The sequence below is a fragment of the Rhinolophus hipposideros genome (assembly GCF_964194185.1).
Source record: "Rhinolophus hipposideros genome assembly, chromosome: 3".
Classification (NCBI taxonomy): domain Eukaryota; kingdom Metazoa; phylum Chordata; class Mammalia; order Chiroptera; family Rhinolophidae; genus Rhinolophus; species Rhinolophus hipposideros.
In genome coordinates, this window is record NC_138049.1 from 24172431 (window position 1) to 24200047 (window position 27617).

General features: G+C 44.9%; 2 protein-coding genes across 5 annotated transcripts in view; one reads left to right on the forward strand and one right to left on the reverse strand.

Moving 5' to 3' along the window:
* The window catches only part of NHSL1 (NHS like 1), a gene marked incomplete at its 5' end in the record, with an annotated part of 121979 nt that extends 110491 nt beyond the window's left edge, over positions 1-11488 (forward strand). For all 4 annotated transcript variants that reach the window (XM_081045191.1, XM_081045192.1, XM_081045190.1 and 1 more), the window contains 3 exons: positions 586-3840; positions 4351-4483; positions 8702-11488. In XM_081045191.1, the coding sequence (XP_080901317.1) occupies positions 586-3840; positions 4351-4483; positions 8702-9437 (4124 nt within the window). In that variant the 3' untranslated portion in view covers positions 9438-11488. The remainder of the gene's footprint in view (positions 1-585; positions 3841-4350; positions 4484-8701) is intronic.
* A 6473-nt stretch (positions 11489-17961) lies between these two features.
* On the reverse strand, positions 17962-24215 carry HEBP2 (heme binding protein 2). The gene is made up of 4 exons (XM_081043105.1): positions 23868-24215; positions 23170-23305; positions 22223-22403; positions 17962-18521 (listed from the first exon to the last, which is right to left on the reverse strand). The coding sequence occupies exons 1-4, from the start codon at positions 23967-23969 to the stop codon at positions 18323-18325; spliced, it is 618 nt and encodes a 205-aa protein (XP_080899231.1). The 5' UTR covers positions 23970-24215; the 3' UTR covers positions 17962-18322.
* Positions 24216-27617: the final 3402 nt, after the last annotated feature.

A 27617-nucleotide genomic window follows, 5' to 3' on the forward strand; every position in this document is an offset into this window, starting at 1 on the left:
GTTTGAAACACAGATGGGCCTGTAAATCATTTTTCTTTTTCTTAGGATTTCCTTCTGACACCAAATTAATGTAACAAACACTGTTTTACACTAATATCCCTCGTACATGGTATCTCTGTAGCCCTATTGTTGAACCACCACATTCATCTGTCTTTGGGAAAGAGTCCCTGCTTGCCAGGTACTCAACGCAGTCACCTGGCAGATGCCAGTCTACCTTGAAACAGTTACTGAAAGGAGGTTGTTTGAAAAGTAAACCTTCAACAGAGCAGTCAGCCTTGCTCTCAAAGGGAATGTCTGAGGATTCCATGTGCAGCACTTAATCCTACAGGAGGATTGGAAGCACAAAGTAGGAGCAGTACATGAACTCATAGCAAGGGTTTTTATTTTAGGAGCTGTCAGTAACTAAACTCTCACTTAGGTGCCTGCAGAAGAAAAGAAATTTAGATCACATAGAGAAGTTTTTGTTTTGTTTCGTGTTTTGTTTTTTAAGTGTAGCCAAGTCTGAAGAAGGTGAGGGCACAGGTGATGAACTAAGATACTGATTGCTGTTGGTAGGTAACAAGCCTCTTTCTGCTCTTTCTCCAGCATCAGGCACTGGCCAAGATGATGTTGGTGGTCACTTAGCTTACACCACAGACCACTACGCGACACTAGGAAGGCTGGACAGCTGTCGGTCTGCTGGGCAGCGCTCAGAAACCAGGGACTCCGGCTGTCAGACTGAGGAAGTGAAAGTCGTACCACCTTCAATGAGAAGAATCAGGGCACAGAAGGGGCAAGGCATCGCTGCCCAGATGAGCCACTTCTCAGGCTCCTCTGGGAACATGTCTGTGCTGAGCGACTCTGCGGGCATTGTGTTCCCTTCTCGCCTCAGCAACGATGCTGCTTTCCACAGTCTTCCACGTTCTGGAGCGAGGGCCAACATGCAGTCCCTTGAGCCACGGCTGGGTGTGCTGGGCCCTGCAGGAGACCTGGACGGCACGTTCCCCTACCAAAGGGGGAACCCACAAGTAGGTGAAACTTTAGGACAGTTAGGAGGTGCTTCAAGGACTGGGACACTTTTGAGACCCAAGTCCCAGGAGCTGAGGCACTTGGAGAGTGAAAACGGAACAAGCCCAGCATGTGTGGTGTCTCCTCATGCGACCTACTCCACCAGCATCATCCCGAATGCCACCCTGTCCTCCTCCTCGGAGGTTATTGTTATTCACACTGCTCAGAGTTCAGGGCAGCTGGACAGTAAAATTACCAGCTCCTCTTCATACACGAAGATAAAATCCAGAGACCGCCTTCTCTCCAGGCACTCTGGTAAAGATGACCGCCCGTCTCCCAGTGGTGACTGGAATGAGGGTCCCTGCGCCATTGCTTCACAGGCCTTAGTTCCCCATTCCCCCAGTGCAACCACACTCTCGTCCCTCTGTGACTCCACGGTCTCTCTCAATACCCCAGCAAATCGGGAGAATGGATCCCAAGCTATGGCCTATAACTGTAGAAACACCCTGAGCTTCCCAGCCCACCCCCAGGATGTGGATGGCAAGAGTGAGTCCAGTTATTCAGGAGGCAGGGGCCATGGCAGCGTGGAGCCCTGGGAATACCATGCCCCAGGTAGTGGGCGGGCATCTCCTTTGAAGCCCCATTTGGCAACTCCTGGCTACTCTACTCCTGCAAGTAACACGAGCAGTGGCAGTTTAGACCAAACGTCCAACAAAGACGATGCCAGGTCCCTGTATTCAGAGGACCGTGATGGCTGCTACACATCTGTGCTCACTGACTGTGCACGTGGATCTGGGAATCTGTGCAGTAGCAGCAATGGCTTTGGGAACCCCAGGCACAGCGTGGTCAACGTCTTTGACGGAAGAGCTCAGAAGAACCAAGGGGACGGGTCAAATTACCATGACAAATCCCTTTCGAGAAACATCTCTTTGAAGAAATTGAAGAAGCCTCCCCTGCCACCCTCTAGGACAGACTCTCTGCGCAGGATTCCCAAGAAGAACGCCCAGACGAACGGGCAGGTGCTAAATGAGAGCCTGATCGCCTCGCTCCAGCACTCACTGCAGCTGAACCTCCCCAGCAAGGGCAGCCTGTCGCCCTCCCAGAGCCCCTGCAGTGACCTGGAAGAGCCCTGGCTGCCTCGCTCCCGCAGCCAGAGCACAGTGAGTGCCGGCAGCAGCATGACTTCCGCCACCACCCCCAACGTCTACTCCCTGTGCGGAGTCACCCCATCGCAGAGCGACACAAGCAGTGTCAAGTCCGAGTACGCAGACCCCTGGGGTTACTACATTGACTACACGGGCCTGCAAGAAGACCCGGGGAACCCTGGCGGGGGCTGTTTAGCCAACAGTGGGGCGCCAACTGGCAATGGGCCAGTCCGCCATGTCCAAGAGGGACCTAGGGCCGCCATGCCTCCAGTGCCCGGTGGCTCAGTCAAACCAAAGATCACATCCCCAGAGAAGTCACACAGAGTCACTTCTCCATCCAGTGGGTATTCCAGCCAATCGAATACACCCACAGCACTCACCCCTGTGCCTGTGTTTTTAAAATCAATGTCACCAGCAAACGGGAAGGGGAAGAGCAAGCCCAAGGTACCAGAGAGGAAGTCCTCCCTGATTTCTTCCGTGTCTATCTCCTCATCATCCACGTCCCTTTCTTCTAATACATCTACGGAAGGAAGTGGAACTGTGAAGAAGCTGGAGTCAGCGCCAGCCTCTCTTGCTGTTCTTCCTCTCCCTTCTCTTCCGTCTTCATGTCCTGCTGACAGGTCTCCTTTTCTTCCTCCTCCCCCACCTTTGGCAGATTCCCCCGATGGCTCTCCTCTGCCTCAGTCTCCCCTTTTCCCTCCTCCACCACCAGAAGCTCTTACTCCGTTCCGTCCCTTCACCAACGCCTGCTTTCCTCCTCCCCCCACCGCACAGAGCCCCCTTCTTCTGGATTCTTCTGCCTCCGTGCCACACTCTTTATCATCTTTACCCTCCTCGGTTCCCCCACCTGCCCCACCCCTTGACCCCAAGTTGATGAAAGATGCCAGGCCTTCTTTCAAAATGTCTGGCCAGCCAGACTCCTCCCGGGAGGTCTTTAGACAACCTGCTGCCAAGGAGGAGGGCAGCAGACCTCCCATGCCCCTGATAACCACGGAAGCATTGCAGATGGTACAGTTGAGGCCGGTGAAGAAGAACTCAGGAACTGAGGGAGCACTGATATATGAACAAGCATCTCAGGAAAAACTAACTCCGATTGTGCCCCAGTATCATTTGAAGCCATCTGCTCTCCTGAAATCCCGAAATAGCATAAATGAAATGGAGAGTGAAAGCCAGCCTGCCTCCCTGACAAGCTTGCTTCTGACTCCTGCCAAGACCATGAGTCAGGGTCACCAGGACGGTGCAGCCGAGCATGGACGCCTGAGCTCCAGCCCGGGCGGCACAGGGCAGGCGGATGCTGGGCCCAGCCCTGGGACCGTCCCATTCCAGGGAACCCCCGGCCCTTCGCCCAGCAGGAAGCCACCCCCTATTTCCAAGAAGCCCAAATTGTTCCTAGTGGTGCCACCTCCACAGACAGATTTCAAAGTGGAGCCAACAGAGAACGTGAGCGAAGAGGCGCCCAACCCCACCAAGGGAGAAGCCAGAGAGAATTGTGCAGCCAGGACTGGTTCTGATGAGACCGACTCCCGCAGCTCGGTTCTGGAGGGAGGAGCTGCAGGATTCTCATCCCCAGGCACAGTGGAAGCCAATGTCCCCATGGTGCAGCCCGATGCCTCTCCAGCCCCCAAGCAGGAGGAGCCAGGCACCGAGAACAGTGCAGCCAGTGGAGGCGATGTGGAGGAGAGCAGTCTGTCTCTGCAGGACCCAGGATGTGAGTGCTTTTCTCTCTTGTTCCCCTCCGACCATATGCAGCTGAGGTAAATAAATAGGGCTGGTGCATGGTCACGTTCAAAGCCAGCAGTCTATGGGCTTCCTGTGCTGCCTGCTTCACGCTTAAGTTACCAACTTGGCATTTTATGAATTTTTTTGGAAATCTAGATCTAAGGGTACAACTTACAGAAGGGCAGAAAATAGCGGGGTGGGGCGGTCTGCAGCAGGCTAGGTATTAAATAGCAGTGAATAATCTCCCTTCTGGAATGCTGCAAAGAAACGTTACAACACAATGTGAGAGATTCGTTAGGAGTTCTAGACTTTAAGAGAAAAGAAGGAGCATTGCTCCTGCTCCCTCATCTTTGTAAAATATCCAGCTGCAGACCCCACTGCTGCTCCCTGTAGTTCGCACATTATCAGGAATGACAGGGGAGTGTACTTGGGAGCTTGGCTGAAGACTGAAATTCAAGTCACTTGAATGTCTTGTGTGTGCCTGCGTGCCTCCTCGTAGTTGGGGTGCCAGAGACCGACATAGCCGGCTGTTCCTCAGAGGCCTTTGACTTCCTGAAGGACGACGGGAGTGATGAGGTGATGACCCCCAGTCGACCCCGGACCACGGAAGACCTCTTTGCAGCTATTCACAGGTATCTGAACCTCCTCGTATTTTCATGTACTTTATGAGTCCCCCTTTCCAAATGCTTCCTCAGATTAGTTTTCTTTCTTGAGGTTTCTTCTGTCACCCAATTAGATTTCATTCACTTGATTATTGATCTTTTTTTTTAGTGTGTTTCTATATTTGTATTTCCTCTGACTCTAATTTCTGTTTTACTTTGTTCCCCTGAGTTTTATGGTGATGTGGGGAACGGAGAGGCTCGATGTGATACCTTCTGGTCAACGCTGCTCTTGCTGGCAAGAGATGCAGTGTTTCAAGCCCTCTTTCTAAGAGTGCTTTATTTTGTCATTATTATTATTGTTGTTATTTTCATTTTACAGCAAAACGATAATGTTATAGTGTAATTTCTTTGGCTACTTAACTGTTGCAATGAGAGTACATCTTTTTTAAGCAGGAGCAAAAGGAATTAAATTTGCTTGTTACTGTATACTGCTAGTGCCATCTACTGGCATCAGAAATTATTGGGTTTAAAAAATTAAAGTACATTTCTCAAAATAACTGCCAGACTGTTAGAGGTTTTACATGGGGTCCCCTTGAAGAGTAAATATGATTTAACGCTGAAGTTTTATGTATGGCCTCATTTTTCTGGTTGTGAATAGACAAGTTCTCTCACAACAGTGTCATTGTAAAAATTGATAAGATTGTGTATGTGCAAGTGTTTTAAGCCATACTTCTATATAAAACCTTTGCTTCCTTCCAGACTTCTTTACCACAGTATTTTCACATAACTCTTATGAATGCCCTTATGCTTCCAAGGTCTTGTGTTGCCCTGAATCAAGGTCTCTTTTTTTCCTCCTGCAACAAAAAATCCTGTAAAATTATTAACTGTGTGAAAAACCTTGAGTCGGGACTGTTTTCCCAATTCTTGGAATTTAACTAAAAAACTGTTGCATGAGGTGAAAAGCATAGAGCTGTCACTACCTGCAATTCCTTGTGCAACATATAGGCATCAAACTTGGAGTGGGGGGAACCAAGCTGGGAGATTAAGGTGTTATTAGTCAAGAAATATGTCCTTTACCTCTTGGTCCTAGTATTGGTATAACATCCCCAAGGGCCCCAAAGACTGCTCCTTTCACATGGTCTGACTCGTCTCTTTGATCTCATTAGAAATGAAGAGGTAGCTAGTTATCAAGTTGTTTCTCAAAACAGGGAAATGAAAACCATGCTGCGTCCTTTGAAACAAACTTTAGTGACATTTCGAGAGGTTTACACAGCTGTTTCTAACTCTAACCATGCTAGACACACAATAAGCACTTAATAAAGATTTTCTGAATAAAATGAAACCAATTGGTATTTAACTGTTGGGAAATTCTTCCAAGACTCGACATCTTTCATTTAGTATGGAATGCACTGGGTTGCTAAACACGCAGGCATGTGTATTTATAATAGCAGTCCACAGAGAAGACGTGTTGCCTGGTTGTTCTGTGTACTACATACGGGCCTCAGCCAAATTGCTACATGCTTTGCCTAAGAATGTGCTGAAGACCTCTTCAGTATTTTGTTTTGGCAACCTTCTTACGGCACTGAAAACTGTGTGGTTTCTCCTACTAGGGAGTTATATTTACTGCAGAGGTAGAAATCAGTGGTCTGTATTATTGTGTGTATGCATGACAGCAGGAGAGGCTGAGTAGGGTAGGATTGCAAAGAGAGAGCAAGGACGCATGTTTTTTATTTTAGCATCGATAACATATCAGCAGGCATTATAAAAACTCCATCTAAAGTTTGTGATTTTTAGGGCTTTATTTTATATCCCCTTCAGTACCTAAGCTAATAATTTAAAATAAAGAATATCTAAATTGAAACACAGCTTTCAAATTTTGTAATGCAAATTACTTCACTTCAGATTTAGAGCCAGATGGAAAATGTAGAACACCAGTTGAGGTGTGAAGTTTTTATATTTATTTAAGTAATTAGTTTTCAAGCCAGTGTTAACTATTTAAGCACTTTTTATAGCCATCTTTTGAAAAAATACACAATACACACAGAATATATATATATATATATATATATATATATATATATATATATACATATACAGATATATGTGTGTATATATATGTACAAGAATATGGGTGTGTAGATATGCATACATACATACATGCAGAAAATTCAAATGTTGAGATTTAATTCTCATTTTTGGGGGCAGCTGCTCTTGAAAAATTATTATACTTTTATAAATTTCCATCTTTCTTAATTCTGAATCTATGGTTAAAGACCATTGCTTTAATCAGTATAGCTGCTCAGCACACCCTCTCCATTGAAAAGCCAAACAAAAATTTATATCACGAACTAATATGTGCAAAAGTGAAATCAGCAGAGTGCTTTTGGGGAGCAGCCAGTATAAATTGTGAAGCCATGTGCCGTAAGTGGAAAGATACTCCACCAGGTCCTAGTTTTTGTAGTCAGCTGTGTGACTTTACTTTTTAGATGTCAGTTACCTTCTCTGGTCAGACCTAACTGTCTAAAGTCTTTTCCAGCTCTAAAATTCTGAGATGTTATCATTTCTATGGGTTCCCTCACTCATTAACTGCATTAACTGCTTTTACTGACAGCTGAGCAGGACCACTGAACCAAAATATCATAGGCCAGGCTGTGCAGTCCCAAAAAGGCCGGTGCCACCTCACATCCGGTTACCCTTCAGCCTCCGAATTGGGTCCTTATCACTTCCTGTCTTCCACTTTGATGGCTTATTTGGGGCCAGAGGCATGGAGAGCACCAAGCTCAGGACAGCCATCATGGCACTTCCTCCCCTGTGCTTTGCTCTGCAGCCATGTACAAACAGCACTGAAGCCTGACGTGGTGGCAGGAAGGGAGAATTATATTTCCCCAAATGACACTCAGAGGTTTGTTAAGTACCTACTCTGTGCCTGACACTTTATGGCTGTCATTGCATTCATCTTTATTCATAAACTGAGCGGTGTACTGTTTTTCCCCCTTTCCAGATAGGAAACAGGATCAGAAACTTGAAGTTGCCCAAGGTAACAGAGCAAAGATACTTTAGCAGTGGGATTTAACCCAGGTCTACATGACTGCAGGGTTTCTTTATCATATCAAATCCTCACAAACCTGTGAGGTTGGTATCGTCATCCCCATTTTACAAGTATGAAAACTGAGGCAGTATAGATGAGTAACTGGTCCAAGGTGACACTGCTATAAGTTGGTAGTGCTCAGATTCAGCTCTTAATCTGTATGTACTGGCAGTATCCCCTCAGCCTTTCCCTGCTGTATATCCTGGAAGTTTACAGCAGAAAAAGAGATATACCCACATGTTTATTTTACTAAATGTACCAAGTTTCCTTAAAGCCAGTCCACCTGTGTGTCACTAAGAGACTCCTTGCAAACTGAGTTGCTATTATGAAAAGGCCAGCGAGGGGCTGCTTGGCTCATTGGCTTTATTATCTCTGATTCACTCTTGGCAGAAAACACATTGAACAGGGAGGTTCTTAGAGCCTAAGGACAAGAAATACCCCTAGGAAACATTTTACTTTCCATGAAAACCCCTCCTCTTTCACACTGAGCTCATATCCCTCACATTTTGTTGATCAGCTCGAGGTTCTCTGGCATCAGTCAGGAAACGAGACCTGGTGTGGAAGGTTCACTCTTGTTTTCTGGACAAGGGGACTTCCAGGAGTTGACATGTGGTCCAGTAAGAGCCATGGAAGACTGGTTTTATGTCAGACTCTAGAATGACTGAGAATGTAAAGTTGTAGAGTTGTCCTAGAACCTGTCTCCGTAGAGGGGATATTCTGGGAGTTGGCATATCTCTCAGGCCTGTTCGAGTACCAGCACCAAGTGAGAAAAGGAAAAGGAAAAAGAAAAGGTGGCCGGCATTGTGAAATGCACTCAGGATCAGTCCAATACAGGTTAATGACATTCTAAAAATGGCAGTTATTAAAAACTTTAGAAATGGTTCTATTCAAAGGAAGTTAAAATGTCTGAAATATGTTTCAGAATAATCCAGTGAGGGTGGAGATAAAAGAAGGGTGGCCATAAGTTAATTATTATAGCTGGGTCATGGGCACACATAGTAATACAAGGAACTATTCTTTTTGCCTGGGTGCTTGGAAGTTTACATAGTAAAAATAATACATGGTGACCTAAGCATGCAGTGAGCGAAGCAGGGTAGTCGTGGCTGATATCCAGTGGCCCACTGGGAATTAACCTTTATCTTAATGTTATTAAATCTCAGATCCAAGAGGAAAGTCCTTGGCCGTAAAGATTCAGATGACGATCATACCCGAAACCATTCTCCCTCCCCACCAGTGACACCCACTGGTGCTGCCCCCAGCCTGGCCTCCCCAAAGCAAGTGGGATCCATCCAGAGAAGTGTCCGTAAGAGCAGCACCAGCAGTGACAACTTCAAAGCTCTGCTGCTGAAAAAGGGGAGTCGGTCAGACACCAGTGCCCGCATGTCCGCAGCTGAGATGCTCAAGAACACAGACCCTCGATTCCAGAGGTCAAGGTCGGAGCCCTCGCCAGACACTCCCGACAGCCCATCCAGCTGCTCCCCGAGCAAGAGCAGAAGGGCCCAGGAGGAGTGGGCCAAGAACGAAGGCTTGATGCCTCGGAGCCTGTCCTTTTCCGGCCCCAGGTATGGCCGCAGCCGAACGCCGCCGTCTGCCGCCAGCAGCAGGTACAGCATGAGGAACCGGATCCAGAGCAGCCCCATGACCGTCATCTCGGAAGGCGAAGGGGAAGCCACGGAGCCTGTGGACAACAGGGCTCGCCGGGCCCTGGGTGCTGCAAGGGGGTGTTCACTGGATGGACTGGCAGGGGAGGAATCGGACGAGGGCCCCCTGCTGTGTGGCAGGGAGCCCGCTGCCTTGCTGCAGGCGCAGGCCGCTGACCCCGCCAATGGGACCGCCAGGGCTGAGGGCAGGGAGCCATTGGAACAGTGCAGAGGCCCTCTGAGGGGTGAAAGTTAGGGACAAGAAAGGGAATCTCCCAGGTGACGTGGGGGAGATGCACGACACATCACTCTAGGAAGCCTGAGGGGTCCCTTTTCCTGCTGTGCCCATGGAGCCCACTCAGTATTTGTGCTGTGGGCCCAGGTACTGCCAGCCCTGCAGTGGAAGAGGGACTCACTTGGCTCTCGCCCTGTGGCTTAAAAGCCAGTAGAAGCTTAACTTCTGAAAGTGCTTCCTGGGGAAGATTTTTGTTTGTTTCTTTTTGCTAAATTGCTGGGGGGGTGCGGACAGGTGTGTGTGTGCGCATTTTGGACACTTTTTATGTTAAAAAATACACATGCACAACATGTACAGAAATAGGAGAAAAAAAAAGTTAAGCTAGGTGGAGTAATGGAGGCTTCTGGACTAGGTGGTAATTGCTTTAAAAGTATGTTGATGGAAATCAGTGAGTTCCAGAAGACACAGGACCATTACTCTAAGAAGAGGTGGTCGATTCGCTGGTTCTAAGTGCACAGAACATGTGGGTATATGCACAGGTGTGCTTGGGAGGTGAGCCAGGTCGTGGGTAACCCCAAAAGTTGGGAAAGGGCTAAGTGACTAATTGGTTCAGGTACTTTTTTCTGGGGGAAAAAAGGCTTTTCTTTCTTTCTTTTTTTTTTGTAAAAATGACAAACGTGGAAGTGGCAATGCTATTAACTGGGACCCTGCTGCTGTGCAGCCACAGACACACCATTTTTAGCCTGGTTTTTAGACATGTGGGTGTTTTTTTTAAATGAATTTTCTCCTTGAGTAGAAGCGTAGACCTTCTTTGAGAACTGAGATGTGCACATCCAGAGAGGGTAAGCAAGAGGAGAGAAGGGACGAGGAGTGAGTGATACACTGCTGGGATTTGTTTCCTGTTTATTAAATAAAATTATTTTTCAGAAATAAATTTGAAAACTTGCACTACAGAACTGTGGGTGGAGCTTTTCCTTTTACAACCATTTTTACCAGAGTTTAAACTTCCATTTGGCAATTTCTTATCACTTGAAACGTCAACATTTGCTAACTTTTGGATATCTTTTTGGTTACACCAAAGAAAAAGTTATGACTATTTTTCCTTGAACTGCCTGCAGTATCATGTCCTCATTTAGAAAGGTTTATCAAAAGCTATTATATAATATCTTACTTTGAAGAAAATGCTGAATAGCTCTTATTAGTCAAATAAACTGATAAAAATTGGCAAGGCTTGGCTATTAATTAGCCCTGGGAAATGAGTTTTTAGATTAAAAAGATTTTTTGCATCATTTGGTTTATGTGTTTTTATATTTTTTATAAATAATTGTTAGGTAATTACCTTCTAATCTTCTCCAGTTAGAATTGTAACACTTTTAGACATGGGAAAAAGTGTGTGTCAAGTATTTATTTTTATGTCATATTCTTGTGACGCCTTCCCCCACTTCCTCCCAACTGCCATGTACTTGATTTATTGGTTAAATAAAATCAGAATCTTGTCTTCTTCCTTAGAGGGACCTAAAATGAAAATACTGAGGTCCTTGGATTAAATACCATGCAGCTGCCTGTTGTCACCTTTTCTGGCAGGAAAATATCACCTAATAGTTTGCATACGCCAAATCATTGCAAGGTTTATGCAGTAAAACTTCAGGTACCCATTTTAGACACATCTTTGAGACAAAAACAAAACTAAAGAATTAAGGCTCCTTCCATTCTCTGAAGAAAACAAAACACTTTTTTCACACAACCAGAAATCAAGACCTGACATTTGGCCAAAGGCAAAGGCCTTTTGGAGTAATTGCCTACTACATAGGGCACAAGGATTTTGTTCTTCTAAATTTTAGAAAAGTGACGTTGGTTTTTGAATATGAAATCTTCTCATAGCTACCTAAAAAATGATTAGAATGTACATGGATATCAGACTTTAACTTAATATGCAAATCATATATGTTGAAGGTAAGATGAAGTAACATCAAAACTAATTATAAAACTTTTTAAAAAAACATTTTTAAAGGAAGAATATATTAGGTTTTTAAATTTGCTTTGAATAAAACAATTGTAAGTATCTGAAACTTATTTCTTTTTGTTTGTACATGCATATTTAAATAATGAGGTAGGTTGTCACGTCCAGTGCAACACGGGCAGTGAGAAAACGAGAAGGGGTGGCGAAGGGTTAAGAAAGAAACAGAAATCAATAAAGTTTTAAAATGGGTCAACGGTCTCCCAGCCTCAAAGGACTGAGAGCCCGAATCGGGCCACCTTGTGGCTTGTATTGCTGCACATACAAGGAAGCAGCATTGTTTTTTCTAGGGTCTGTGAGTCTCATACACCATACCAGAAAACTGGTTCAAACCAATCACCCTTGCCTGCCGAAAGTCCCATGATGTATAAATAATCATTGTTTGTACCTCCCCAGGGGACAAAACCTTTATGTTGAAAACTTACTGAGATGGAGAACTGATGTTATCACATCTAGAATCACTTCCCAAGCAGGTTGTTGGAAGGGATACTCTCCTTAGACGGGGGAAGATGGGGGGCTGTGCCCACCTCTATCAACCCCGTGAGTTCTCCTGGTGGTCACCACGCAATTGTGCCTTAGGTTGTTCCTTTCTTGAGGAATATTACCCGTCATTGGCTAGCCAGCCATCCTTTGGGGCCAAACGAGATGGCATAAAGGTGATGCAATGTCCCTGAAAGGAACAGTCTCACAGACTCTTCTTTCTTTTCAGGGGTAGGCACAAGGGGACAGACCGGCATGCTGCTGTGTGACAACAGTAGGTCTCCTTGTACAGAGCTGTTGCATTCTTTGCTAGATGCAAACAGAACAGCAGTGAAGACCAGAAGGTGCTTGTGGGAGGTGGGACCCAACAGAGAGGAGCTAGAACATCCCAGATACTGTGGATGGTGCCATCTAAAAGGACATAGGAAAAACAACTCTAAATGATGTCCAATGGGCTTTTTAATAAAATGCAAATAATGCATTGACTGATTATTCAGATGGTGTGCCATGTGGAGAGATGCAAGAACTTTTCCCAGGCACGGATGAAATATAGGGAACAAGCATCTAGACTCGTTCTTGAATCATATGGCATCTTTAGCTTTGTTACTCTGTTCTTCTGTGGGGGCTAGCTACTGTTAACAGATCGTAGTCATATTTAAAAATTTAACGAGAGTAGACTTGATGACCCTTTTTGCAGAAAAATTGCAGATTTTTTTTCTTGACGCTGCCTTTCAGTGTCAGCCCTGAGTAGCGTGTAATGCAGCTGCTGTCCATTTCCAGCTTGCAGCCACATAGTAAGCCAACTCATCCATAAACCTAGTTCAGGCTTTTCCCTCCTCAGCTGATCATACAGGTCCTCCAAACAACCATAGGGAGGGAGGGGAGTGGGTGCAACCATGATCACGTGGTTTGGGCCACCTGTTTATTCAGCTTGCTTATGTACTCTGCTCGTGACTGCTCCTGGAGGTACATTTCCATCTTAGGATGGACCGCTACTGGTCTTACCACGGTTTCGACTTGGTTCTGACAGGTCCTAGTTAAGATGAGCAGTTCTTGAATGTATCATCATTTGGTGTCTTGTGGTTCCATCTTTACCAGGGCTCAGTAGTCCACTAGAAGCTGTTTTTCTAAAAGCATGTAATTCTCTCCCAGAGATCTGCATTGTGATTTTTCCCATTGAGTCTTGTCATGAATTCCACACTGCATTTTTTTTTTTTTAAACCGGTGACATCTGTAATACCATAGGGTCTGCCAGATCACATGGTCCACGTTGCTAATTCCTTCATATCTGTCACTTCTGGGCCTGTTTCTAGTGATTGTTTCACTTCACCCTCCCCCTTATTATGGGCCATATTTTTCTAGTAAATTTTTATTGCATGTTGGGAATTGGGATTGTTAGGTTGTTTGTTATGGTGTATTCCTTCAAATAGTATTGGGCTTTTTTCTGGTGCACAGCCAAGTTTCTTGGAATTAGTTTGGTCCTCTCAAGGCTTGCTTTTAAGTTTTGTTAGGAGAGGTCCAGAGAAGCTTTTGGCTTACAAACAATTTAGCCTTACTCCTAAGGCAATACTCTCTTTTTAAGAAAAGATTTTATTGGGGAAGGGGAACAGGACTTTATTGGGGAATAATGTGTACTTCCAGGGCTTTTTCCAAGTCAAGTTGTTGTCCTTTCAATCTTAGTTGTGGAGGGCACAGCTCAGCTCCAGGTCCAGTTGCCGTTATTAGTTGCAGGGGGCGCAGCCCACCGTCCCTTGTGGGAGTCGAACCAGCAACCTTGTGGTTGAGAGAACGCGCTCCAACCAACTGTGCCATCCGGGAGCTCAGCGGCAACTCAGCTCAATGTGCCGTGTTCAATCTTAGTTACAGGGGCCGCAGCCCACCATCCCTTGTGGGAGTCAAGGAATCGAACCGGCAACCTGTGGTTGAGAGCCCACTGGCCCATGTGGGAATCAAACTGGCAGCCTTCTGCGTTAGGAGCACGGAGCTCCAACTGCCTGAGTCACCGGGCCGGCCAAAGCAATACCATTTTGAGGGTTCTACCTGATGCCCCATGCATTGTGGGTTATTTCCACTCTTGCCAATGGCAACAGAAACTATTCCAAGTCCCATATAAGATCTGTGAGTCATTTGTTCTACTACTTCACAGTTGTTCATTTCTTGGCTTGGGTAGTTTCTGACACCTTCACAGATAAGTGCTCAGCCAAGGACTCTAGGAGACTCACTAGATCTATAGAGCTCTCTGTGTATGTTTCTTCCTCCTTTCTTTTATGTTGTGCAACAAAGTCTACCCACCTTGACCTCCTCTAACATTGATTTCTGTCTTTTCAACTCAGTGACACCAATGGTCTCTGTTTTGCTTTCCACTCCCTGCTTTGCTGTCTAGAAATTGGCTCCAAATCATAAGCTTGAACAATCATTGAATTCGCCTTTTTTCCTTTCAATGTCTGGTTCCTGTTTTCCCATCACGGCCAGCAGTGCATTCCTCTGCACCACTATGCCATTCCAAAGCTTTAATAATTCGACAGCCTTCTTGTGCTAGGTGCTGTCTATGCACTGCCTATCCACCAGGGTCGGGGGTCTCATAATCAGCCAGGCGACCCAATCTCAAAGTGTTGTCTGCTGCCCATGATCTTGGGTCACTCTGATCCCCCTTGTGCTAATTTGATGCAGAGGTATAGTTAGGAGCATAAAAGATGTGTAGCAAAGTAGTACCTCTGGAAGGAAAAGGGAAAAGCAGGATTTAGGTTGGTGGGAGGAGGGGGGCTGTCAACTGCATTCTGCATTACAGATCTGATAAGGTCTCTGCCAGCCCATTCACTAGGGAGCTCCAGAGCAGACACTATTAGCACGGTCCTGAGTCAGGCAGAAATCACTGGGTCCTTGTTCTACTACCTTGCTTAGTCTTTGGTTGGAAGATGCTAGGAAAAAGCATGCTGTCAGCTCCCATGGCCTTGCTCAGTCATAGGCTATGTACTCCCCTGAGAATAGTGTGTCCTTATCTTGAAATCTGCAGTGGACCCTGAAGAAAATGACAGCTGGAGACATCAACTAACCACACCTCTCAGAGCTGGGCAGCTAGTCCTTTCTTAAAGCTGGATCTGAGTGGCGCAGCCCCATATGTTTTCCTGTCACGGCTCCAAATCCCAGAGAAGAAATGAGTGTGCTTTGGCCAGAGTAACAAGTGAGTACCAGAAACCATCAATGCCAACTTCACGTCATTAACCTCGCCTCTAAACCAGGCTCCTAGAGCCTGCTAATCTGGCGCGTCCTCACTCTGGTAACCACACCTCCATAACCGAAGCTCAAAATCAATGCCTAAGTGCTTCTGAACGTCCACTCATCCTTGAACTCTCTGCTTCCTAGGCCCTGTGCACAGTCAGCAGTTTTCTTTGTCCAGGAAGATTGTGACAACAAGCAGTACATGCAGCTTTTTGTTCCGGGTGCTGAACATGGCCTCTTCCTCTGACGTTGTCACCTCTGCCCAGGATTCTCCCCTCTTCCCCCCCCCCCCCGCCCTCCCCTCAGGCTATCATCTGACTGGCTCCTCAGTATTCAAGTTGCAAAATCTTTTCCACAGAGAGGCCTTACCTGACCCTCGTTACATGACGTGCTCTAACCACACTGCAGCATCACACTCCACTCCACTGCCCCATTTCATTTGGACTCTCTCACGCTCTAGAATGGAAACACTGTGACGTCAGCAGCCTTATCTGTCCTGCTCACTGCTGTCTTCTCAGCTGGAAGGTGGATACATAGAAGAGTGAAAGACATTGGATTTGACTAGAGAGCATTTCCGCTCACCACCGTATCCAGGCCCCCGGAACATGACTTACTTTAGAATAAATGACATTTCAGTGAAATGTTTAGGGGGAAAACAAGATCTTTGGGGAGTTCAAGTGATGACTAGGAAGGAATGGATGAATGTACTGAATTTAAATCAATTGTTTCCAGATTTTTAAGAACATGATTTTATGAAAAATTGACACACAGACAAATGTGTATGGCTCTGTAGAAAGCACAGAGGTGGGTGAGGCTGCCCACCTTAATTCTGTCCATGAGATGCCTCCTTATAGCCTAGAGCTCCAAGGAAGCCCTTGGACAATTTTTTCCAGAGAAATTGGATAATCAAGGCATGGGAATTACTGCCCTATATACAGGTCTAGGTGGAATTGGGATGTGATTTTGGGGGGTGGGTGATAGGCAGAATCTGAGCCTGTTGGTAAGCAGAGTGATTGGAGCATGTAGAGAGGGAGAGGTTGGAGAGGAGGGAAAAGGAGGGGAGGGGAGGGGAAAGGAGAGGAGAGCACAGGAGCAAATGGATGGAGCAAGAATTAGATTCTACGGGAAAGTTGGACTGTTTAGCCTTATAAAGAGTCTAGACGTGATTTTCCCAAAGAAAAGAGAAGAAAAATCTCAAAAGAAATGTGGACCTGAGGGATATTTTGCAATCAGTGCCGGCCACATAATTAAAATAACTGATTCAATGCAATGAGAAATACTCTCTGGATCAATTTAGGGCTGAAAAATGTTTTAGTTTATGATTTATGGAAAAGGAGGGGAAAATGGGATATCCTGGACTTAAAAAGTACAAAATTGATTGTTTCATTGAACATGTTTCATATTGCAATGAAATCTTGGTAACTAGAAATATGCTTCTGTCATTTAAAATGGGATATCTTGCATAAGAGGTGCCTTTTTTATTTAGGACTATCGGGGAAATGTTAGCAAGATTTACCTCATATTAATGAGGTTAGTTCTGTGAACTTTGATCAGGAGGGCTAGAAGTGATCCTGCCATTGGTAACGGTAAATGAGCTAAAAATGAAATTTAATGTCTTTTTCACAAGAATAGAAATGCAAAGAATCAATAAATAATCCATGCAAGCAGATACCTTTGGAAAATAATTGCCTGGGATTTTAAAATTTATATCCATAATAATTTTAAATCCAGAAATCTAGTTTGTTGTGTATCGAAAATTACCGTCTGAAAGGTACCCCTGAAGTCATAATCATGTTGATCGTGCATGTATGATATGCAAGAACCCCTCCATACAGCCCTAGCCCAGCGGGCGCAGTGGTTAACAGCATGGACCCAGGAGTCAGACTGCCTGGGCTCGAATCAGACTCTGTCCTTAGTTTTATGTAGGGCAAGTGACCTTACATCTCAGCCTCACTGTCCTCATGGAGATGATACAATGTGGCACACAGATTTGTTTGAGGGTTGAATGTGGTAATTCAGGGGAGGCACTTAGAATGGTGCACCCAGAAGGTAGCCCATGTTAGCGATGGAAACCATTAACTATAGGTATGTTAGTTCATTGTATCCAGGTTAGGGAGATGAATTTTAAGAGATACTGTATAATGTTGGGGTTGAAGGGAACTTAATCATCATCTGGCCCCATCCTCTCATCCATTGGATATTCAAATCTAAGTGATCACGTGGTCCCTGCCTAAATGACAGGAACGGGATGTGTCATTCATCAGCAGTTTTAATTGTTGGGAAGTTTCTGAGCTCCAAACTACTTTTCTCTGTCACTCCTACAGCCATCATCCTCTAGGGGCCCACGGTAAAGCTAATGTCCCTTCCCACGACAGGCTTCCAGGTATCTGAATGTGACTTTATCTTCTCCAGGACAAGTTTTACCACATAACTAGGTGAGAATTTCAACTTCCTTGGTTTTGCAGCAACCCACTTTCAATAACCAGTCATTTTTATATGACCTCCAGAAATACTATATGAAATTTTATAATTCAAGTAAATTTTAAAACTACATTGTTTGTATACATTTCTTCAGGGAAAAAAATGCCTTTATTGAGTATCAAAATAGGATAGAAGTTCCTAATTTCATAAATGTATTCTTTGTCATGAAATATCAACACTTCTGGACACTCTGAGAGTTTGTGTGTGTGTGTGTGTGTGTCTGTGCGCGCGTGCAGATGAGGAAGAGGACTCAACAGAGACTGTAACCGTGGAAGCCGCATCACAGTCTAAATTTTGCGTGAACTTCACCTCTCCAGGCCGGACAGCCTAGTAGTTCCACACAAGATAAATCTTTAACATTTTTATTGATAATAGCTAGAGGGAATAACATCCAACTGACACAAATCCAAGTAGAAAACAGCAACAGGACTGATATAGTGAAGAAGGGGAAGTAACATGACATTTCCCTGGAGCTTCATAGAATTCAAGGCCACCAAGGTTATGGCCCATTTACATGTTTATTATAGCGCCCTGTTATATGTGTATCTAGATAAAGCTTCAAGCATTAAAAAGGCACATTGGAAAAAGCTCACTTCATAAGAGTACTGTCAGGTAGAAGATGCTAGACATACATTTTACTTATAGGAAGTGTTGATGTCTGCATTAAACAGAAGTTTAGACCCTCCCGATGCCACTTCCTTTCATTTTCTCATTCATTTTCTTTGGAGGGTTCATTTTTCTGAATCAACCACACTTCATTATTTTGATTAAGCACGTTGAAAGGACTGTTGTAGCCTGCAGTGTAGTAAACCTTTTCATCGAACACTTTTCCTTCTTCCCTCAAAATACTTGCTAATGTCAAAAGTTGTTCTTGATTCTTTTGGGCACTAGAGAATCCTTCGAAAGACCTAGAGAGGAGAAAGTACATAACCAGGAATGGTTTTAATACCGATGCTGATGTCAGTCTGAAGAGAAAAGCAGGAGCAGAGACAACAAAGCTGGATAACATGCACGCTCAGCGCTCTTCCCTCCTGGGCCCTGAAGCAGCATCCCTTCCTCTGGTTCCCCACCTCAGTGTGACCTCTGCATACTGAGGAGAGCCAGGAAGAGGCAGACGGCCCAGCTGTTGGCAGGCAGATTTGGACTTTACACCATCTTGTGCTCTAACTCTGTGCTTCTCAAACTTGAATGTACGTATGAGACCCCTGGGCATCTTGACAACACGCAGATTCAGGAGGCCTGGGGCGCGGCCCGAGAGTCTGTATGTCTAACAATATGCTGCTGCTGCTGCTGCTGGTCACAGAACAACACTGAAACCGCCTTCGAAGCCTCCTTTCCAGACTTTCAATTTGCTATGGAACATTTCCCCTTTCGTCCTCTTCTTGGGAAGAGAGAGGCACTTATTTACAGATACATATGATCTAGTTTTGACCCTATGAATTTATAGTCTGAATTAAGAGACAAACATTTCGGCCACTCTCTCTATACAGCCTGGGAAGAGATTTAACAGAGACAGGATCAAAATGTTTAGGAACACTGAGGATATGATTAAGGGTGTCCTCTGAGTTGGGTCTGGGATGGAGGGTGCTTTTGCTGGGCAGAGAAAGGGGAGGGATAAGAAAAAGAACAGAAGTCCAAAAATGTGAAGCATTTTCATAGTGAGGCACAAAATGAGTTCAGGAAGGTGAGTCAGAACCAGAAGGAAGAACCTTGTATAGTGACTAAAGACCTTTTCAGATTCTCAAAATATCTCAAAAGGATGTTGAGCAGAAAAGAATTTGATCAGATCTGAGTGAGACAGATGGAAAATAGATTGGAGGGAAGGATCTAATTAGGATGTTTGCTATGGGATGGAGAAGAAGTCAAAACATTTAAATTAAAAGTAGGAAAAGAGGATAAAAGTTTAAACATAGATTTTGAAGAATATAAACAATCCTGAGATTAAATCATAACGGGACACAGATTTAGCTGAGTTGCCAACATGTAAACACAATGACTTTGATTTTGAAGGTTAAGAATAGGAAACACAGAAAAACAACAATATTCCTAATATCCTTTCTTTAGCATAAGTTTTATTATAATGTACCAATGGGAAAGGTCAGTCCTAGCCTTCTTCTGATAAGATATAAGCTCTTACGAGTACAAACCATATCTATTTTATTCAACGTTGTCTGTCAGGTACTTAGAATCATTCTTGGCATGCAATTTCTTTTAAATCCTTGCTGAATAAGTGTAGGAATCTATGTGCACACATGTATATAAAATATAACATAGAAGACAAATGGATAAAACTGTTCTATAATTTTCAGCATGTTGGCTGATAATGATAATTCTGAACCATGTGTTAAGAAATATTTGTTTCCCAAATTTATTATTTATTTCCTTAATAACAGTCAGCTCTTGGTATGTTCTACTCAAAGGGAATTTGTTTTCAGATCACACTTCTTCCTTGAAATCAAATCTTGAAGTCCCTAATTAGAAATCATCTTTTGTTCTCTGAATACATACTGTTCTCTAATAATCTATCCACATCTTTATTCAATACACAAACACATTGAGCCTCCACATACACACACCTGCACTGCTTGGAGCTGAAGGATATGGACAGAGTAATATGTTGTTGTATTCTTGAAGAAGTAACAGTCTATAAATAGGCGATCATAAGTTAGAATAACAGAAGGACAGAGTGGCTAGCTGATTGGAGAAATCATGGAAGGCATCACAGATGAAGTGCCATTCAATCTAAGTCCTGAAGGATAAAAGTGGGCTCTCCACGAAGAGAAGAAAGAGAAAGCTACAAGTCATAATATATTCATGTTCTAAGTATATTATGTACATTAACTCATTTAATCTTCATGGCAACTCGATGAGATAAGTAGGTACTACGATTATACACTTTTCCCAAATAAAGAGGTTTTAGCAAGGAATGTCTGAGTAACTTGCCTGATGTCAAAGGTAAAGAGATTTGGAAGAACATGGCCTGCTCAGCTAAGGGTGGGAAAGTCAGTGGGGGAAACAGTCGGGTCACATTAGAAACTGCATTGTGTACAATGTGAATAATCTGAACGTCACCCTAAAGCAAGAGGAAACCAACAGAGATTTTTAAATGGAGTAACAGGTTGGGGGGTTTGTTGCTGTTGTTGTAAGAAATATCATGAATTCCTGTGTGGAGCAAGAGAGGAAGAAACTGGTGGGTAGAGAGAATAGTTGGGAGGCTACTGATGTGGAATAGTCAAGATACGAGGCCCAGAGACACACGAATATCTGCTGAATATCAGGCACTGTACCCAACCATGGGTTACAGAAAGATGACTTAGTGTGGTCCCCACAAGATGAAGAGCTGAGTTGTGACAACAGGGATGGAGGGAAGGGAACAGAATCATGATCATTTCTCAGGGGAATGGGCCGGATCTGGAGACCAGCTGTCAGGCAAGAGTGCAGATGACAGCCATGGAGGTCCTCGCTCAGGGGCTTTCTGGCTGATGACGCCCTTTCCTGAGGCGCTGTAAGATCACTGCCCAAGTAAAATGAGATTTGGGGGAAGGCTCATTTTTTAGAGTTGTTGTGTTTGGTCTCCACCACCAGCCCACACGGAAATGTCTAATAAATAGGGAAAACAGGCTGGAGACACTGAATTTGAGAGTCATCAGTCATAAGCATTTGAAACACGGTGAGTAGATTGTGCAGCGCAAATCTGCTATGACACAAGGGTCGATAACAGGCGTCAATACCAGCGATGCCTGGGGGGAAAGTGGGTGAGAAGCCAGTCAGGGGAGAGAAGCAGGAGGAGAGGAATAAGAGTGACATTCTGAGAGTTAGAGGAGGGACCACTATCAAAGGAACAGATTGGTCAACACGCAAAGGCTGTAGGGGCCACAGGGGAAAGGACCGCTATCATGTGACAAGTGCAAGGGCACTGCTGAGGGGGGTAGGAGCAGTTCCAAGGAGATGGTGCAGGCTGTATTGGACTGTGGTGACTTGAGGAGTACGTGGGAGTTACGGAAGCAGAGACAGAGATAGATTTTCTAATAGTTGGGTGGTGACAAGAGGGAGAGAAAAGAAGTCATAGAGGGACTCCAATATAAGACTATTATCATGTACTGTGTGTGTGTTTTTAAAATTTCAACAGAGAGAATTTAACATAAGGAATGAGTTAAACAGGTATTAAAAAGAAACGCGTAAACTAACAGAGGCAATAACGGCAGGAAACAGCAGCCATTCCTTGGGATGGGGGACAAAGGGGAGAGTTTGGGTTATCAGAACCGAGAAGGTGGGAGGAGGGCTACCATGTATTGCGTGTTAAGGTATTTTTGTTCAGGCTTAACTAAATGGCAGGTGAGGGCAGTCTTATGCTTTGGGGGGGAATGATTTCCATTGTGTCTGATTTGTGGAAGGCATGCAACAGGCTCTGCATTAAATGAATTGATTATATCTTGCAACAGACCCTTGGTAACATATAAAGCTGAGCCAACAGGAAAACACCACAAAATGCATTAGACCTGCTTTTATGGAAGGGTGAAAAGCCTACTGAAATTGCATAGGAGCTAAACTGTAAGGGGAGGCAAGTGAAACTAGCAGTTAGCAGGGCTATAAATTATCTACCACTTACCGTACAAACACAGTCATTTCAGCTCTGTCTTCAATGAAGACATCTGACTCTGAAGGCTTGGGTGGATCAGATTGCTGCTCAGAGGGGATGTACAGTGAAATGGTAATGGTAGACTCGCTAAAAGGGCCTGAACCCGGCTTCACGTAGCTCGTCACGGGAGCTGTCATCTTTATTTTCATCTCTGTGCCATAAAAATATATATTTAAATACAAAGGAGACCGTGAAAGTAGATGTACGGTATGTACGACTACTTTTTAAACTTCACCTATTATTTCGTGATCTGAGTTTCTTGATTTACTTTATGATACTGGCATAAATACTTACCTTTAAGATAATTTTCAGCTTTAAAAAATAAGGCCCAAATGATTCAATTATCCACTGCCTACATTAAACACTTTCTGTACTATTAATATTTTTGGTTACTAACTTCTATAGTTTTAGGGATAGCAGGGAAAATTAGAGATCACATAGTCCAGTCCATTCTTCCTTTTTACAATTAAGAAACTGAGGTCCCATTGACTAAGTGACCTACTAAAATATAAATTGAGTCAAAACCAGAACCAGAAGTTGTGTCTTGAGACTCTGGGTCTTGTCCTTTGTACCTTCCTGCCTCCTGATGTCTCTCACCTTACCGAATTACCTCCAAGCATCAGCCATGAAAAGGACTTAACACTAGTAGTTACAGAGGCCCAGTTCATCCAGTAGAAACACAGACCAGGAGAACAAAGGCTGAAAAGCACTACTCAGTACTACGCTCCTCTAGACGCTGCTAAGGGTCCTGAGCAGAGTCCTTTTCTTTAAACGTTAAGTCTTTGATGAACTGCTTATTTTTCTATTCTAAAGGGCATCTCTTTAATAAGCTAAAACTCAAGAATAAACCAGGGGACTCAATATATATATATATATATGTATATACATATATACATATTATATTAAATTGCCTTCACCTTTCTCATTTTTGCCTTGAATGTAGCTGTTCAGCCTGGTAAAGCCAGTCTGGATGGCGGAATCCCAGTCCATTGACTCAACGGAGGTGCTGACCCACTTGGCTGGTCCATAGTGTCGGATCTCGTAAATTCCGGTCTAAAATGGAACAGATAAAACTTGAGGAAGCAAGCGATTTTTAAAAAGGCAGGACGTGAGATGCAACAGTACAGGTGTCTTGATTTGGGGGCCACTTGGGTCGGGCTCCAGGTTCTGGCTCCTTAGGGCCGGGCAGGGCCTCTCGTCCGTGGCACTCATCCTTGAACTAGAGACTCTGGCGCCTTGGACCCGCAAGGAGGGGTGGGGGTGGGGGTGGGGGTCAGCTCATTTCCGTTAAGAACAGGCGTCTCTCACGTCCCCTCGGCCCAGAGGGTCCCACAGTGGATTCTGGGAGGTGATCGATTCCTTTTAATTTTTTTTCCCCCTCGCAAATAGAAGAAATTGAGATGAGGCCAATACCTGGGCTTAGGGCTAACCCACCGAATTTTCACGTTTGTACAGGAATGGAGAGCTAGGGACTCAGACCATTTTAAAATTGTACTTTTCACTTAAACCTACGGGACCCTCGGAGCTCTTGGCAAATCCTCTCGTAGACAGCCTCCCCCCACCCCCAACGCGCCGACCTCGGCCCGCACCCGGTGCCTCCGCGGAAGGCTCCTACCTGGGGGCCCGCGTCTCCCAGCGCCTTCCAGCTTGGCGTCTCCACAGCTTGGGCCGCCTCGCCCTCGCCGGTCCCGGGCTCTGGCTCCAGCACCTCGGCCATTGGAGATGCCGATGGTCCGGGGGAAGAGCCTAGCGAGCGGCTCCGGGAAGGGGCCGCACTCGGGCCGCCGGGGGCCGCCCCGCCTGCGTGTGCGCGCCGCGCCTGCCCGCCCAGGTCCCCGAGTCCCCGCCCCGGCGCTGTCGGGTGCCCGCCAGTGCCCCGGCGGACGCGCGCCTCGCCTCCCCGCAGTGCGGGAGCCCGGAGTCTGCGGGACGCCGCCGGGGCCGTGGGCCGGAAGGGGCGCTGCGACCGCGAGCGGCCCGGATTCCGACCCTAGTCAGCTGCGGCCGGGCCGCGCCCCTTTGCTGAGTCCCCTCCGCCGGGGTGGGGGCCGGAAACAGGACTGCAGCGCCCGCTTGGGTCGGGCTTCCTTTGGTGGTCCTTGCAGCCCCTTGTTTTTCAATTAACAGGCTCACAAAGGTGTCTACTGTGGGGCCACCGGGGTGGAGAAGGACAGTGCAGCTGGCTGGCGGGGTTTCTGGTGTAACCGGTTGGGGAACCTCTCCTGCGGCCCCACCCGCGCTGGTAGTCGGCTCTGCTGACAAGTCTACCCCTGGGACCGGCGTGAGCGTGGGCCTGCACCTCGTGGGTGCACCCAGTTAAAGGCGGGAGGGAGCCTGCTCTCCCCGGAGCAGGGTGGGCACGCACCTGAGGCTCTGAACTTGGTTGTCCTTGCCAGCACCGCTGTGAGCCCGGGGCTCCTTCTGAGCTTTGGTTCCGGGGGCCCAGCCGGGGGCAAGTGGCCTTAAACCTAGAAGGTGGCCCAGGGCCCCTTCTCGGAAGAGGCTACAGTCATGCGCGGAGAGACTCTTGAACTGTCCTAGTTTCTTGACCTCCCCCCTTCCAAATGACCACCAAACCTCTGAGTCATCCTGCCAGGCCTAACGTGCCGGGAGGAGGGGAGTAGAGGGGGGAGGGGAGAGGGTTGAGAGGAGAGAGAGACAGGGTAGGGACATCTGTGGGACCGTAGTGCTGTTACAATTTCTTGGCTAGATTTATTCTTTATTTTTCTAAGAGATTTATTGAGCTATAATTTACTTACCCTATAAGTCACCCATTTAATGTGCACCGGTCAGTGGTATTTAGTATATTCACAGTTGTGCAACAATCACCACAGTCAATTTTAGAACATTGTCATTACTGCCCCCACCCCCACCCCAGGGAAACCCCATACACACCCTTTAGGTATCATTCTCCAACTGTCCATCCCTCAGCCCTAGGCAACTACTAATCTGCCCTCTGTCTCTATAGATTTGCCTATTCTGGACATTTCATAAAAAACAAAATCACATAGTTTTAATCCCTTGGGGCTGCTATAACAAAATACCACAGACTAGCAGCTTATGAACAACAAAAACTTATTTTCCACAGTTCTGGAGGCTGGACGTCTGAGATGAGGGTGCCAGCAAGGTTAGGTGAGGGTCCTCTTCCTGGTAGCAGACAGCTAGTGGTACCTTCACATGGTGGAAGCAAGGGAGCTCTCTCTCCGGTCTCTTTCAAATCCTATTCATGAGGCTGTATGTCCTCATAACCTAACCACTTCCCAAAGGCCCCCCCTCTTAATACTGTCACATTGGGGGTTAGATTTTCAACCTATGAGTTTTGGGGGATCACAAACACGCAGACCATGGCATATGCGTGTGATCCTTCTTACTAGCTTCTTTCACTTAGCAAAATATTTCAAGTTTCATCCATGTAGCATGGATCAGTACTTCATTCCTTTTTATGGCTGAAAAATAAATCATTCATCCATTGATGGGCATTTGAGTTGTTTCAAGGTTTTGGCTATAATGAATAATGCTGCTACAAACATTCACATACAGCATTATGGACATATGTTTTCATTTCTCTTGGGTAAGCACCCAGGAGTGGTCAAATGGTAATTTCATATTTAACTTTTTGAGGAACTGCCAGACTGTTTTAAAGTGGCTGTACCATTTTACATTTTCACCAGCATGGCATGAGCATTCTGTTTCTCCACATCCTCACCAACACTTATTATTATCAGGCTTTTTGATTATAGCCATCCTGGTTGGTGTGTCTAGTACTTAAAAAAACTTTTTTTTTTTTTTGAGATATAATTCACATAACAGAAAATCAACCATTTTAAAGCGTACAATTCAGTGGTTTTTAGTATAGTCACTATGTGGTACAACCATTATCACTATCTAATTCCAGGACATTGCATCACTCAAAAACAAACAAAAAGCCCTGTACAGTTTAATGGTTACTCCCAGTCTCTAACACCTCCCAGTCCCTGGCAATCACTAATCTTCTTTCTATCTCTGTGGATTTGTCTGTTATGGATATTTCATATAAATAGAATTACATAATTCTATTTATATTCTATGATTCTATATAATTCTATATAATAATTCTATATAATACGTGATTTTTTGTGACTGGCTTCTTTCACTTAGTGTAATGTTTTCAAGAGTCATCTATGTTGTAGCATGGCTCAGTGTTTCATTCCTTTTTATTGTCGAATAATATCCCATTGTATGGTCCTAGTGCTTTTCCTCCCTCTCCCCTGCCTAAATAATGTACAGTGGCTTGTGGACACATGACACTTTCTAGTGTTTATATCAAATTTATTATTATGCAGAGCTAGCTCTGAATTATTTAGCAAAGGTTAAATAACAAATTTTGACTTAAAAATAGCCTGTTTATTTTAACTTTTAAGTAACAGACCTGGTCCATTGCTTAGGTGACTGAAAAATCGAGAATATAATTTTACATTGCAGAATGGTTTTTTTATAAGAGAAAAAGGAAGTGATTTACATTGTTTAAGAACTCTGTTAACCAACTGAATGGGAGAAGATTTTCGCAAACAGTGCCTCTGATAAGGGGCTAATATCCAAACTATACAAGGAACTCATGCAACTCAACAACAAAAAAACAAACAACCCAATTGAAAAATGGACAGAGGACCTGAAGAGACATTTCTCCAAAGAGGATATACAAATGGCAAATAGACATATGAAAAAATGCTCAACATCGCTAATCATCAGAGAAATGCAAATGAAAACTACAATGAGATATCACCTCACCCCAGTCAGAATGGCTTTCATCAACAAGACAAATACTAACAAGTGTTGGAGAGGCTGTGGAGAAAAAGGAACCCTCATACACTGTTGGTGGGAATGCAGACTGGTGCAGCCGCTGTGGAAGGCAGTGTGGAGGTTCCTCAAGAAATTATGAATAGAATTACCATACGACCCAGCAATCGCTCTCCTGGGTATCTACCCAAAAAATCTGAAAGCATTTCTCTATAAAGACACGTGTACTCCAATGTTCATTGCAGCTTTGTTTACGGTGGCCAAGACATGGAAACAACCAAAATGTCCTTCGATAGATGAATGGATAAAGAAGTTGTGGTACATATACACAATAGAATACTATTCGGCGTTAAGGAAAGATGATATAGGAGCATTTGTGACAACATGGATGGATCTTGAGAGTATAATGCTAAGTGAAATAAGTCAGACAGAAAAAGCAGAGAACCCTATGTTTTCACTGATATGTGGTATATAAACCAAAACAACACAAGAACAAGACAAACAAATGAGAAACAAAAACTCATAGACACAGACAGTAATTTAGTGGTTACCAGAGGGTAAGGGGGTGGGGGGTGGGTGATGAGGGTAA